Raw genomic sequence first — 15,858 nt, forward strand, 5'->3', positions numbered from 1 at the left:
CTGTCAACTGAATATGCCGACCACAGTATAGATATCTTGACAGAAGGTCAACTCATGTCGAAACCTTTGATGTTCGTGCCCCCTCACTTTTCTGAAGCAATTTCTAAGAAGATACGCCTTCCAGAAAGATACTTCCGCTAGATCGCAATAGAAACTATAGATGTTTTTACAAATATATTGCTTTACACTACAAAAGCTTGGAACCTTATCTTATTGGAAAGATGATAACTCTTTGTAAAAATTGATAACTCATGGTAATCACCAAGACTAATTCGGTTGATCCGCCTCTGAATAAGAATTTGCTACGTTATTTAATCTATAACATTAATCAACTAAGCGCTTTCTGGTGTTAGCAGTTATGCTATGCTGGCTGGCTTATTTTCGACTTGAGATGGGTACCTTCCTGCATTCTCAACTTAATCGTAAAAATTTCACTCCAATTTTTTAGTTTCTTGCTCTGAATTGAAGCAGGTTTATAGTACAAAGTGATAGGCATATTTCATTATCCGTTTTACTTTTGTCAATCACAAATTTATCGACTCCATCAAAAATTTTACCTTACTCGCTCTATTTTCGAGGTTTCACAGTGATGTACTAGGTTAGCTGGACTCCTCTTATCACATGTCACAAAAATGCCTCTTTTACCTCCTGTCTCGAGCTTCCTGGGATTCAGTACGTATAAGCAAAATCATACTGAACCGAACCATGCATTTTACTAAGATTAGACTTGAATCTCGTTAGATCCTCACCTGCAATAAATTCAAATCTATTATTGCTACATCTGTTTGCAATATATGCAGATGCCATTACTGCACATGTTTACAAGAACTAAAAAATTGGTAAATTTGATTCTACTGGTAACCATCTGGCCATATTGAATAAATTCAACAAGTCTCTCTCTTCCGTCCCATTTTGGTAAGGCGAATAACTCTCAATGAACAATGTCTCCTGCTTCATTAGACTATTATTTAAAAGAAATTTGAACTCATATCCTGCAAAATCTCCTAAATTATCACTTTTGATAAATTTTAGTTTTCCTTTGGTTGCAATTTCAGCAAAAAATTCAATAAGCATCTCTTGACATTATATATTCAAAGAAAAGAATATTTAGCTACATAAAACCACGGTTGTTAATTATCTCATTTCACAACTAAATCTGGGCTAGAACTCGAAATGTCAAAACAAAACCGCAATGAAATGAAAACATTGACACAATACAATAATTACGAAATAATCCGACAGGACCTTCACAAATCAGCTCAAAAAATTAAACAAACTCATTTTAATACATTAGGCTCACTTGATTTTTTCCTATTTAATCTTGATGATCAGTAATCAATAGAGGTTTAGAAAGGCATTAAAATTGAAGAAATCTTTTCTTAATGTTAAGACATATAAAAATGTAGATCCAGGTGCCAAATGATGCGTAAATATTTTCAAATAATACCTGTCTCAGTAACTTGTTGCACAAAGATCAAAGTGATTTGATTTCATGGAACATTCCACAAAAACAAAAAAAAATTTTCTGTAATGTTTTTCAGGGTAAATTACACACAATAAAAGATCTCTTTATTGCAAATCCTTCGTATTACGTTGAAACAGGGTTGAAACATTTGACATTTTAGTGCTTTTATCTCAGGTAACTTAAATATTAGGGTATGGTATTTTGAAAAATGAGGTAGTGAATACTCGATTACAAAAACATCTATTTATTGTTTTTCTTGAAAGTTTTTAAGATCCCATTTTGAACTTCTACTTATTTTTTATCATCAACAAAACCTGACAAAAAGAGGCAAACATAATTGTAAGTGCTCTTCCTCATAGTCCAGCTGTTAATGACAAAAAAACACCTAACCCTTCACTTTGATGATACAAGTATGAAACTTTCTCACATTCTTACTATGCCTAGTAACACAAAATTTTGATATAGGGCCAGCCCATATTTTACATTTAAAACGAGTTCTGCGAATGTCGTGTTTGATGATGTCGTCGGTAGTAAAAAAAATAAAGTTCAGAGAAATCTGCAATTTCCCTGTATAGTCTTATACAACAGCAAAGACGATAGAAAAACTATATTACAAATTTTTCTTTTGGGCAATACTTTCCCAAATATTGTGTATGGAATATTCTGAAAAGTGCTGAGTCAGCACTTTTATATATATATTTTAATACAAATTTGTATTCATTTAATATTATCCCCTGAAGAGTGAGAAATCAGGAAACAGGGTTGTCGGGATGAAATTGTAGTTTTTGTGTATTTTCTTCTCCTCATCAATATTTACGCTCTGCTCTTAAGCATCGAGCACTGTACTTACGGAGATTCAAATAAACAAAACTTCCTGTATATATATATATATATATATATATATAAGTTTGAAAATTTGTAATCCAGGCATTTAATACATAAAAGATAAAAGTTTCTCCGGATTTAAAGTGAGTTCTATTAAGCTTTCGACTCGTTGCTTCGAGCCTTCATCAAAATGAAAAATATTTATTTACACGTGCTTTTTAACTTGGAGACGTTTAGAGCGTCTAATTGGATGAGTGGGTGGATTAATGTGATTGGATGGGGCGAAATGCGTTGCCATGGGTTTTGGTGTATTGTGAATATGATTGGTGTTAATAATATTAGAGTGTAGTGTTTCAGTTTTGGTGTTGTTTGTAGTTTTTATGTCCTTTTCCTTTAGTTGTGAGTATATGATGGATATGTCGATATGTCTGTTTATTGTGTCGTTGTCTTTACTGTACCAAGCTTCTTTAAATTCGCGTGCGTGTTTAGTCTGTGCGCGTCCGAGTACTTTTAGTCTGTGCGCGTCCGAGTACTTTAAATTCGCGTGCGTGTTTAGTCTGTGCGCGTCCGCGTCCGAGTACTGTGCGCGTCCGAGTACAAATTTAGTTTCTGTCCAGTCGAATGTGTGGTTGTTTCCGTGGGTATGTTCTGCCGGTAGTGAGTTCGGATCTCATCGTTTTATGGCGTTTTTGTGTTCTGTGAGTCTTGTTTCAATTTTCTTAGATGTTTGTCCTATGTATTGCTTTGAACACCAAAACCCACACCAAAACCCATGGCAACGCATTTCACCCCATCCAATCACATTAATCCACCCACTCATCCAATTAGACGCTTTAAACGTCTCCAAGCTAAAAAGCATGTGTAAATAAATATTTTTCATTCTGATGAAGGCTCGAAGCAACGAGTCGAAAGCTCAATAAAACTCACTTTAAACCCGGAGAAACTTTTATCTTTTATGTATATATATATGCGCAGTTTGAGCGCTCTCGGATTGCGTAGAGAGTCTCATAAAGAGACGTTCACCGCATTCGCTTTATGCAATGCTCACCTATATAGGTTTGAGCACTGTGGTGACTCTACAATACAATCCATACAATGTGTAACCGTACGTCCTGTGTCCCAAGTGCAGGAGTCACCATTTTACTAAGGTGATAGCCGGGAGGGCACATTGTTATACATTTTATATGTATATATATATATATATATATATATATATATATATATATATATATATATATTTGAAAATTGGTAACCCAGGCATATTATGATAATGATAAGGATTCTCTGGATTTGTTTTAAATTTTTTTTTATTAAGCTTTCAACTCGGTGCTTCGAGCCTTCGTCAGAATGTGACAATATATTATTTACTAGGATTTTGTAGGCGTTTGGAGCGTCTGATTGGTTGGTTAGTAGTTGAGTTGATATTATTGGATGGTATAAGATGCGTTGTCATGGTTTCGGGTGTATCGATTACGTTAATGAAATTCGAGTGTTTTATTTTAGTCGTTGTGTTATTAGTTTGTTGTTTTGGTTTCGTCTTTAGTTGTGAATAGATGATGGGGATGTCAATATGTCTGTTAATTGTGTTGTTGTCTTTGCTGTACCATGCCTCTTTGAATTCTCGTGCGTGTTTTGTCTGTGCGCGTCCAAGAAGTTGTGTTTTTGTCCAGTCAAATGTGTGGTTGGTATCGTAGGTATGTTCTGCTGCTAGTGATTTTGGGTCGCGTCGTTTGATGGCATTCTTGTGTTCAGTGAGTCTTGTTTCAATTTTCTTGGACGTGTTGTTTTATAACTACTTATACTCTACATTCATAAACAACAACTACCCACGAAACTTTATCAACAAAGTATTAAACAAAATGCACAACAAACCACAAACTGAAAAACCTAACGAAGATACAGACGAACCAGTAAAAATAGTGACATTACCATATATAAACGGAACATCAGAAATGACATCAAGACTACTCCGACCATTCAAAATAAACATCGCACATAAACCAACACACAAACTCAAATCATACTTCACTAAACATAAAGACCGAACAACGACATTCGACACAACCAACGCGGTCTACATGATACCATGTAAAGATTGCCCCAAACAGTACATAGGACAAACGTCCAAGAAAATTGAAACAAGACTCACTGAACACAAGAATGCCATCAAACGACGTGACCCAAAATCACTAGCAGCAGAACATACCTACGATACCAACCACACATTTGACTGGACAAAAACACAACTTCTTGGACGCGCACAGACAAAACACGCACGAGAATTTAAAGAGGCATGGTACAGCAAAGACAACAACACAATTAACAGACATATTGACATCCCCATCATCTATTCACAACTAAAGACGAAACCAAAACAACAAACTAATAACACAACGACTAAAATAAAACACTCGAATTTCATTAACGTAATCGATACACCCGAAACCATGACAACGCATCTTATACCATCCAATAATATCAACTCAACTACTAACCAACCAATCAGACGCTCCAAACGCCTACAAAATCCTTGTAAATAATATATTGTCACATTCTGACGAAGGCTCGAAGCACCGAGTTGAAAGCTTAATAAAAAAAAAATTTAAAACAAATCCAGAGAATCCTTATCATTATCATATATATATATATATATATATATATATAGGAAGTTCTGTTTATTTGAATCTCCGTAAGTACAGTGCTCGATGCTTAAGAGCAGAGCGTAAATGTTGATGAGAAGAAGAAAACACAAAACTCTATATATATATATATATATATATATATATATATATATATATATATATATATATCAATGATATATATATATACAGGGGCGGATCCAGCTTCTGGGCTGACCGTGGCCCTGTGACGTAGCAAGCGCCTTCGGCGCGAGGCAACGCTAGGGGGGTCTATAATCTCATCTAAAAAATTCTAATATCGCCATTTTTTTAAAGGCTGAGACACACTGTCGCTGTCGCTATGTCGTTACCGCGCAGCGACGGGATTGCGCGGTTACAAAGCCGTGTCGCTGTGTCGTTTCAACACAGCCAGCGAATTCGCTGGAGCACATGAAATCGCTGTGTCGCTAGGACAAAATTTTCAAAATGGCGTCACTAGAAGAAGCACTTATAAATTCTTTTCGCGCGTATCCTGCTCTTTACGACATGTCTTTAAAAGACTATAAAGATGAAAAATTGAAGGGAAATATCTGGCAAAAGATAGCCGAAGAAATGCGTGCAATCGGTTTTGATTTCTCAGGTAAATACTCATTTCGCAAAACATGTTTTCTTATCTCACAATATTTTTTGTCACTATCGTCTGACCCAGTCAAATAAATATTTATTTTTCTCTTATTAAGCAAACGAACTAAAAGGTAAAATGAAGAATTTGCGAGACACTTATAGGCGATGCAAAAAGAAGCATGATGCAGCTATCAAATCTGGTGCTCCTGGTTCCTCAACACCAAACTGGGAGTTTTGGTCTATTATGACCTGGCTGGATGATTACGCAAAACGACGCCAGTATGTAATTTTTGAAATTACACTATGACTTTCTAATAACAATGTAGGAAAAAATAAGCTATTTCTATGAGTAATTGATCATTTTATTCATAGGACAATCTCGAATGTTGTTATCCCTGTGGAAGACCAACTTACGTCTTCTCAAATCCAGGAAGACTCTGAGGAGATAGCTGAGAGTGTGCTTGCTGACAGTCCATCAAGCCAATCAACAAATTTGTCCTGCACATCTGAAATTGTACGATGCAAGAAGAGGAAGGCTGAAGACATGTCACCATATCAAACAAAGTTGATTGGGTATCTAGAAACTCTTCAAAAAAAACAAGTTAAAGAGCCAGAGAGTCAAGATGAATATGACTTTTTCGGAAAGAGTGTTGCTGAGCAAATTAGGAAGCTACCTACTCCATATGCTAGGGCTAAAGCCAAGAAGGAGATTCAGGATGTTCTTTTTAAGCTGGAGTTTCCAGAAAATTAGTTTTATGTTTTTTAAGTGTTTCTGTTACAATCATTATTTTCAAATAAAAAAAAACTAACAAAATAAACCGACTCTTTTCCAATTATTCTATTTATGATTATGATGTACGAAGGACATAATCCACTTGCCAAGATAACTCTCCTTCAGATGACATAAAATAACATGCAAAATCTTCTCTTACTCTAAGAGCTGCTTTTGTTTGGTTTCTAGAGCTCTGAGCAATGGGTTGAAGAGTAGCTTTTTCCATCTCAGCTCTCCAACTCCCTTCATTTATTTGGCCATTTTCATCCACTATATCTGTCGAGCCAGGAGGTGTGTAACTTGCTGCAGATTGCTTTCGCAGAAAGTTGTGAAGAACACATATAGCTTTAACCAATTTGACAACGTTGTTTGGCTCAGCAACAATAGCAGTTTTCAAGATTCTCCACTTGGAAACCATGATGCCTACAAATATTGACATAATCAAATTATGAAGTATTGATATATACAACAATGTTTTTATTTGAGTTTACCAAATGTATTTTCAATTGTCCTTCTAGCTCTTGATAATCTGTAATTGAATACTTTTTTTGCTACACAGTCCAAAGATTTACCAGGATATGGTCGCATAATCCATGTCTTCAATGGAAAAGCCTCATCCCCAACAATGCAATATGGCATCTTCTTGCCATCATTTATCAGAGGTCTGGGGTCTGGTAACTGGACTTTTCCTTTAAAAAATTGCACTTTATGTATATATACAAAATATATATGTTTTGCATTTTAAGATCAATTACATGTGCATACCATTTAGGAATGCTGATCCAAATGTTGTATTTTCGAAGACTCCAGAGTCACTCCACCGGCCAGATTCTCCAACATCAACATACACAAACTGATAATGGGCATCACACATTGCCATCAGCACAATGGAATGAAACTTTTTGTAATTGAAGAAGGCTGAGCCAGATTTTCTAGGAGCCTGAATTGCAATATGTTTCCCATCCAAAGCACCAATACAATTTGGAAAATTCCAGACAGTAGAGAACCTATTTCAATTGAAAAACTAGGTCACAAACAGTAAAGAAACTTTGTTTCAAGCTCAGGAACTCACTCCGTGCAATAAATCAACATGATAATGAGATAGAAACTCACCCTTGCTCAATACCCTGCCATTCTAATACACTCGATGGTGCTTTTAAATACATTGGCATAAGTACAGACCACAAAACCTCACATGTATCGTATATTATGCTGCGAACTGTACTTAAACCACGACGATATGCAAAGGCCACTGACTGAGGCGAATCTCCTGTTGCCAGTCTACGCAAAGTGATGGCTAGCCTTTCTCCTGGTGAAACTGACTGCCGCAAATGAGTATTTTGCCTTCTTAATGAAGGACCAACTAAGCTCAAAAGGAAATCAAAGGTCATTTGATTCATTCTGAAGTAAATAAAGAATTGTTCTTCGTCATTCCTCAATTCTTGAACCAAGTTTCCAAAGTCACCTTGTTCGCGTTGCCGTCGGTTGATATCTCTCACCCAGCAGCGCCTCTTACGAACTACCCGTCGGTTTTGTTTGTTTTCTTCCTCGTCCAACTCGTTTAAAACAATTGCTATTAATATATCTCGTAAGTTCTGGTTCGACGCCATACTGAAATGAACCGCCAAATTCGTATTTCCCGCTAATATTCTCTCTAGGGGGACTGGTACGTGCTTAAAATCAGGTCGCTTTGCCTGTTGCGCTAGCGACAGTGTGTCTGTTATCATTTTTCGTGTCGCTTCGTCGCTCTGTCGTTTCACCGTAACGACCAAGCGACAGCGACAGTGTGTCTCGGGCTTAATTCTGTTCGGATAAAAAAATAAAAATCTTACTTACCTTGTGGTGTCTGATGTAAAATCAACGCAGTTTCCGTACCTTTCTGTAATCACAGAATTGTTGCCGCAGGAAGAGACAAGTTCACTACAAAAATATAATTCCCCATCATTGTTGCCCCATCAAATGGTCTTTTTCGAAAAGCAGCAAGGATGCTTTTGCTAACAGCCATAAAGATGGCAAGACTAATAAAAGCAATGTTCAAAGATGGTCCTCTTCCAACAGCAGCAAAGACGTTTATCCAACAATCGTAAAGATGGCAAGATTAATAAAAGCAATGTTCAAAGGTGGTCTTCTTCCAACAGCAGCAAAGACGTTTATCCAACAATCGTAAAGATGGCAAGATTAATAAAAGCAATGTTCAAAGGTGGTCTTCTTCCAACAGCAACAAAGACGTTTATCCAACAATCGTAAAGATTGCAAGATTAATAAAAGCAATGTTCAAAGGTGATCCTCTTCCAACAGCAGCAAAGATGTTTATCCAAGCTATACCTGGAAACAAATCTGCTAGACTGACTCTGACATTAGAATAAATAAGGGTAACCAATACAGTTAAAGATAGACTAATAATATTGAAATTGAGAAAGTTATTTTGTCTTTGTGTTAATTTGGTAACATCATGATAAAGTCAAAGTCACAGGCAAGTAGTCTAAGATTTGGAACTAGTCTAAGCATGTCAAACAGGATTCAGACGACTTATTCATTCCATCTACTATAGCATCAATATTCTATGTAACCCGTGAAAGAAAGTAACAGTTATTCAAAATGATATGTTAGTTTCTTTAACCAGTGGATAACATAAAATGCCAGGAATACAAGGATAATACATTATTGATTGGGTTAAATTTTAAAAAGGACTAGCTTTGACTAATATTGCAGTAAAACATATTTTTTTTAACAGACAGTAACAATTAAAATTATTTAGACCGTACATTAGACTGACTGAGTATGCAAAATAATGACAGCTTTAGATATATATTTTACATGATACACTAAATATGAATAGCTGAAAATTAACGGATTGATCATATATTTCAGGCCAAGATGTCAAACGTAAATAAAAATATAAATTAATACCCCAATACATGTAAATTCTTACCTAACAGGGGCATTGGGTCCTGATCTTTCAATTTGGCTTTCAGGGAACTGCATTTTTGAAAATAAACAAGTTCGTAGCATAATATCGCCAGTAGAATTTATACGACGAAGCCTTTCCTCGTTGATTATTTTAACACAGTGTTGTCTCAAGTTAGACAATTCACCAGAAATAATTTCGCAAGCGTTCTCTTTCTGAAAGGTTTGGACGAGCTTTTCAAGAACATCGATCTTTTTAGAAGTTTCCATTGATCCTAATCGCTGAGTATAACTAGAAGTAGCGTTTTTTCAAGTCGACAAGAACCGAGCTATTGCATATGACTTGTATTTATTGCGCAATCAAAATACATTCACCGTCGCTCACCGTGGCGCACATGACCAAAACGTTCCCTGTGATTGGCTTGTAACGCTGCACCGTGGCTGAAGGTTACTATATTTAGCAACTATTGCGAAATTTTCTGAACGCTGACCGTGGCTCTTCATTCTGAGATTGCAGGTTCGAATTTACGAACATATTCCGAGCATATTCACGGCGTATTCGGCAAGATTCGAGACGCTTTCGGTGATTTTACAGTTCAGAGTTTAACTGGATGATAATACTATTTTAACAAGACGTTTAATTTGAAGTTTTTGTTCTGTTAACACAAATTTTTGACAAAAAAATTACAAAATTCATTCAATTTTTGCTTTTGATCGAATTTTGCTGTATTTGAGCAAAATTTTTAATCATGAAAAAGTCAACCATGGAAAAACTTAAGTGGCAGAATTCTGACCGTGGCTCAAGCCACTTTCGCCATGGCCTAGATCCGCCCCTGATATATATTGATATATATATATATATATCAATGAAGAACGTTCAATTAAGTTTCTTTAAGATTTATTACCTTACTTGTGTTAGCATTCAGAATACTTACTCATTCTATCCTTTAACATTTCAGGTTTTTAGCACTTTTTGTCACTTCATTGTTTTAAAATGCTTCAAAACAATCACCTAATTGATTCTCAACTCGTGCATAAAAATCGTACGCACTGACCAACCATAAAGTAATCTATTATTATGTCCTTACTTGTTCTTGTTGTAAAACTTTGCTTTAAGATTTTATGACGTGTATCGAGGATTCCGCTTCTCAGCTGGTTCACTAACACTCTTCGTTTTGAACCTTTTATTTTACAAGCTAACAAGCTATACAAGTACATCACTGGTGTAATTTTACGCTATCTATTAGAGTTAATTATTTACATGTTATTTATACTATCGGTAATTACATAAGTCGAGCTTTCCTTTACGTCATTAGCAGTACTCACTCTTTCATTGCGTTTCAACTTCTCACGCGTTGCAACAAAAAAGAAGAAGAAACTAAACAAACAAACAACTTACAATACGTACTTAAAACAAAGAAATGTTAAAGTGTAACTAACATAGTTACGACAATTTTATTGCTACGCTAAAAAGAATGCAATATCCCCCACAACGTGCGCATAATTTGCGTGTTCAATTTAATCTAGAAGATTCTTTTTTGAACAAGATATAAACACAACAAAGCATGCACATGCAGTGTCAATAACTGCTCCCTCTTAGAATATTATGTAACTCATGGACTGGAAACTATGCATAATTTGTCAAAAAGACACATCGGAACGTCTACAATGTCCATCAAATTCAAAAAGAAAGGACGCAGGAGTTTAGTACTCCTCATTTGCGAAAAATCTGCAAGAATTTGTTAAAATTGATATGTTACCGGTGAATTTAGACGTAAAGGGTCTCGGTAGAGGTAATGGAATAGAAGAAACGCTGAAAGAACGCCAAGCATCATGGCATAAGTCATGTAGGGATCTTTTCAACAATACAAAATTGCAACGTGCCCTGAAAAGAAGTTTAAGTGCGGAGAAGACAGGCGAAGAACAAACATCTGAAATCGAAAAAGGACGTCCAGTTAAAGCCAGAAGAGCAAGCTTCCCTGCAGTTTCAAAGAACGAGTGCATTTTCTGTGATAAACCAGACAACTCTTCAAACCTTCGTGCAGCTTCAGCGCTTGAGATAGTCAGCAAGGTTAGGGAATGTGCTGTTTTGCTAAACGATAGACAATTTATAGCAAAAGTATCGAATCGTGATATGGTATCAATGGAGGCAAAGTACCATCCTAAATGTCTTATTTCTCTCTATAATCGAGCAAGGGCAATGAAGGCTGAGACGTCAAAAAACGCTGAACGTTCAGGACCAAGTCTTGATGGGCTAGCATTTTCTGAACTTACTGCTTATATTGAAGAACGACTAGAATCAGATTATTTAGTTTTGCTTAAGATGACAGAGCTGACAAAATATTTTAAAATGAAGTTGAAGGCATTAGGAGTTGAAAGTGGATCAATTAATACTACGAGACTTAAGGACTTATCTTGACTGTTTTTCCCAATCTTACTGATCAAAGTCAAGGAAGAGACGCTATACTTGTATTGAAACATGAAATTGGAAACGCTCTTAAAAGGACAAAGGAAGAAGATTCGGAAGCATGGTATTTAGCAAGAGCGGCTATGATTATAAGAAGAGATATATTTCAAACAAAGAACTCATTCAACGGAAAATTCTCCGAAGATTGTCAAAAGGATTCTGTTCCAGCATCATTAAAAGTTGTTATAGATATGATACTTAAAGGGGCCATTGTAAACAAACAACCGGCAGAAAGAGATCAAAATCAAACTTGCTTAACCATCTCTCAACTTATTGTCTTCAATTGTACATCACGCGAGCGTGAAGCATCAAGACCTCATCACACTAGAGAGAAAGAATGTCCGGTACCAATATACACGTCCCTCAAAATTCATGGAACTACGAGAGATAAATCACTTATCGACGCTTTTTTCAAGTTGGGATTGTGCATCTCGTACGATCGGCTTTTATCTGTTTCTTCCGACATTGCTAATAAAGTAATAGCAAGGTACGAGAGTGATGACGTTGTTTGTCCGTCGAAGTTACGGAAAGGATTGTTTACAACTGTAGCAGTTGACAACATAGATCATAATCCCAGCTCCACAAGTGCACAAGACTCTTTCCACGGTACAGCAATTTCGCTCGTGCAGCATCCAGCAGTTCATGGAAATGGTGAGAGTAGAGAAGTAGACTTATTTGATTCGTCTATTTCTAGTTCCAAAAAAATTTCACAGCTTCCACCATCATTTTGTAATGTCCCACCAGTGACTTTAACATGTGGCGAACTTTATACCCCTCCACTTCATACCGTTATGCAAACTGTATCTACCACCGTCAACCAAAGGCAAGATCTGGAGGAAGACTGGCTTGAACATGTGCGAAATCTCGTTCAAAAGGAAGACCTGAGTAAGGACGACACTTTTTCATGGGGAGTATATCGAGCGTCAAAAACGTCGTCAACCTCCTACGAATCATTGCACTTCTCCCAATGTTTCGGGAGAATGCGCATTCATTTGCGATGATATTACATTCAATGAATGTTTTTAAATCAGCTGTTCGTCATGTCAACTACTCTCAAACTCCAGTTATCGCCATAGACCAGCCCCTATTTGCTTTAGCCAAGCAAATTCAATGAACTCTTGCAAACAGTCATGGAGAAGATAAATTTGTGGTAATGTTTGGTGGCTGACACATTGAGATGACGGCTTTTAAAGTTCTAGGAAAATGGCTTGAAGGGAGTGGCTGGACCGAAATTTTGACTAACGCATGTATAGCTAACCAAGGTATTGTACAGTCATTCATCGCTTGCAATCATGTGGCAAGAACAAGACGCGCACCTTAAGTTACAGCAGCCAGTCTTTACTACCTACAACAAGATGCCTATAAGGAGTATGTCATGAAAGTTGACAATGGAGAAGCTAAAGAATTCCACAATTGGAAAGAAGATATGTCAAAGGATCATCCACAGTTTCTGTATTGGACCAGAGTTTTGGAACTAGAATTACTCTGTTTACAACTAGTGCGATCATTTAGAGAAGCTAATTTCTCCTTATACTTCCGGTCAATTAAGCAACTTGTCCGTGGATGTTTGCTTTGGACAATGTTAATTATGCAAGATGGCTTTCTGTCCATATCCGTGATATGTCGGAGCTTCCATTCAAACAACCTGACGTCTTTATCCAGTTCTCCAAGGGCTCGTTTGTGGTGCATAAAACGAAGAAACAGTTTTCAGCTATAGCATTAGATTAGAGAGAAGGTGGTTATGCGGGACTAACCGAAAACCTTTCAGCTTTAAGGAGATGGATGATTGCAGGTCCAGAAATTGCACGAATAATTAGGGAATTCGGGATGAGTACACATGTAGACAGTCAGCTACACCATAGCAAACTCCATCCATTCAAAGAGAATTTTAAAAAGATGTCTCAAATGTTTTCTCCAATTTTCAAGCGATGGGGAATCCTTTTGTAGAAGAGAGCGAAGACCTATTTGCCATCCACACAAATGACGTAATGAACAGTTCCGTTGTTGATACGGTGAAGAATGTTGTAACCCTTGGAGAAGAACAATATCAAGCATTTGTTAAAGAAAGATTTGCTGAGAGAAGCAAGAGTATTACTTAAACGTTTAAAAAAAATAATCTGCCAACGTTTAAAACAGGAATAAAAAGAGTTTCATCAAAAGATAAAGTAAATATACAAACTCTGAAACTAGACTGTGCTTTATTTTCAAGATTGTATACAGCCATTCAACATCGAAGTGGTGATCTCGATGATTTCTTTAAATATGAGAACCAACCATGGCCACCATCTCTATCACAAGCAGGAAGTTTTCGTAGTGGAAATAGGGCAGACTTGACAAAGTATATCGAGCCGACTACCAAAGTTCAGTCACCAACTCCCGATGTTATTATTTTGGACGGGGCTGTTGTTCTTCAAACGATTTCACCTGGAACTTGGGAAACATTCGAAGAGTACGCTCAGTTTGCTTTCATTCCTTACGTGTTATTATTTTGGACGGGGCTGTTGTTGTTCAAATGATTTCGACCTGGAACTTGGGAAACGTTCGAAGAGTACGCTCAGTTTGCTTTCATTCCTTATGTGTTAAAGAAATTTTAATCAGCTAAAAGAATTGGTTTAGTGTGGGATGTATACAAAGAGGATTCGCTGAAAAAAAACGCACGGGAGAAGAGAAGCTTTGGTCAACGCCGCAAGGTTTCATCGACAGCACGTATCCCTACTGACTGAAAAGGGCTTCCTGCGCGTAGATGCCAACAAAATGGATCTTTTCAATTTCTTAGCGCAGAAAGTTATTTCCTAGCAGATTCCAGAAAGAAGAGAAATTTACTGTACATTTGAAGAAAAGGTCTTGTGCTTCCCTAAAAGAACCGAAGTATCAATGTTGGAACCATGTAATCATGAAGAGGATGACACACGAATGATGGTGCACGTGTTAGATGCAAGTGACTGCGGCCACCAGAGGATTGTTGTAAGAACAAATGATACTGCCGTATTGATACTGGCCATTTCAATTGTGAAAAATATCAAAGCAGAAGAATTATGGATTCTTTATGGCACAGGAAAGCACTCGCGTTATATTCCCGCGCATACAATTGCATCGACTATCGGACCTGACAAGGCATCTGTTCTACCGTTGTTTCACGCTTTTACGGGGTGTGATACTGTGTCCTTTTTTGGAGGTCGAGGAAAGAAAACTGCATGGGATGTATGGAATGTATTTCCAAAAGCTAAAATTAGCGTTGCAAGAGCTAAATTTGTTGCCAGAAAGGATTGATTGTTCGTCCTTGCAGGTAATTCAGAAACCGCCAAAGGCATGTATTATCTATCAAATAAGGTCGCTATTATGATTCATATAATGTTTTGCAGGTGATTGAGCGATATCTGGTCCTCTTATACGATTGTACAAGTAATCTCACCAGAGTCAATGAAGCTAGACAAGAGTTATTTGCCAAAAAGTCTAGAACACTGGATAACATTCCACCAACCCAAGAAGCGTTGCTTCAGCACACCAAGCGTGCATTGTTGCAAGGTGGATTTTTCTGGGGGGCAGTGCTGCTTAAAAGAGCAGGTTATACCAACTCCGTCAGGTTGGGGCTGGTACCATGATGAAAATTCTTGGTTACCAAAGTGGACAAATCTCCCTCAAGTTAAAGATGCCTGTTATGAACTTATTCGTTGCGGATGCAAAAGTTCATGTTCTTGTCGTTGTAAATGCGTCAAAGCACATTTAGTTTGTACTCGCTTGTGTAATTGTGGGGGTGATTGTCAATAACATGAGGGCATTAAAATTATTTTAATATTACTGTTCTTCGTTAGGCGCTTTTCCAATGTATTTAAGAAAAAGCAATAGCACTAAACAAAAGTGCTGACTCAGCACTTTTAAAACACTTTTAATGTAGAATATTTCAGAATGTATTGCTCAAAAGCAAAAGTTGTAATATAGTTTTTCTATCGTCTGTAGCTGTTGTATAAGAATATACAGGGAAATTGCAAATTTCTCTGAACTTTATTTTTTTTTACTACGGACGACGTCATCAAACACGACATTCGCAGAACTCGTGTTATATGTAAAATATGTGCTGCACCTATATCAAAATTTTGTGTTACTAGGCATAGTAAGAATGTGAGAAAGTTTCATATTTGTATCATACAAGTGAAGAATTTTGTCATTAACAGCTGGACTA

At 36.8% G+C, this 15,858-nt stretch overlaps 1 protein-coding gene across 1 annotated transcript; it reads right to left on the minus strand.

Moving 5' to 3' along the window:
* Positions 1-6,376: 6,376 nt before the first annotated feature.
* On the minus strand, positions 6,377-7,217 carry LOC124454105 (protein ALP1-like). Its single transcript, XM_047004916.1, has 3 exons — positions 7,070-7,217; positions 6,796-6,993; positions 6,377-6,727 (listed from the first exon to the last, which is right to left on the minus strand). Exons 1-3 carry the CDS (start codon positions 7,182-7,184, stop codon positions 6,381-6,383), a joined length of 660 nt encoding a protein of 219 aa, XP_046860872.1. The 5' UTR covers positions 7,185-7,217; the 3' UTR covers positions 6,377-6,380.
* Between the last annotated feature and the right edge of the window lie 8,641 nt (positions 7,218-15,858).

This window comes from Xenia sp. Carnegie-2017, unplaced genomic scaffold (assembly GCF_021976095.1).
Source record: "Xenia sp. Carnegie-2017 unplaced genomic scaffold, XeniaSp_v1 HiC_scaffold_3, whole genome shotgun sequence".
Classification (NCBI taxonomy): domain Eukaryota; kingdom Metazoa; phylum Cnidaria; class Anthozoa; order Malacalcyonacea; family Xeniidae; genus Xenia; species Xenia sp. Carnegie-2017.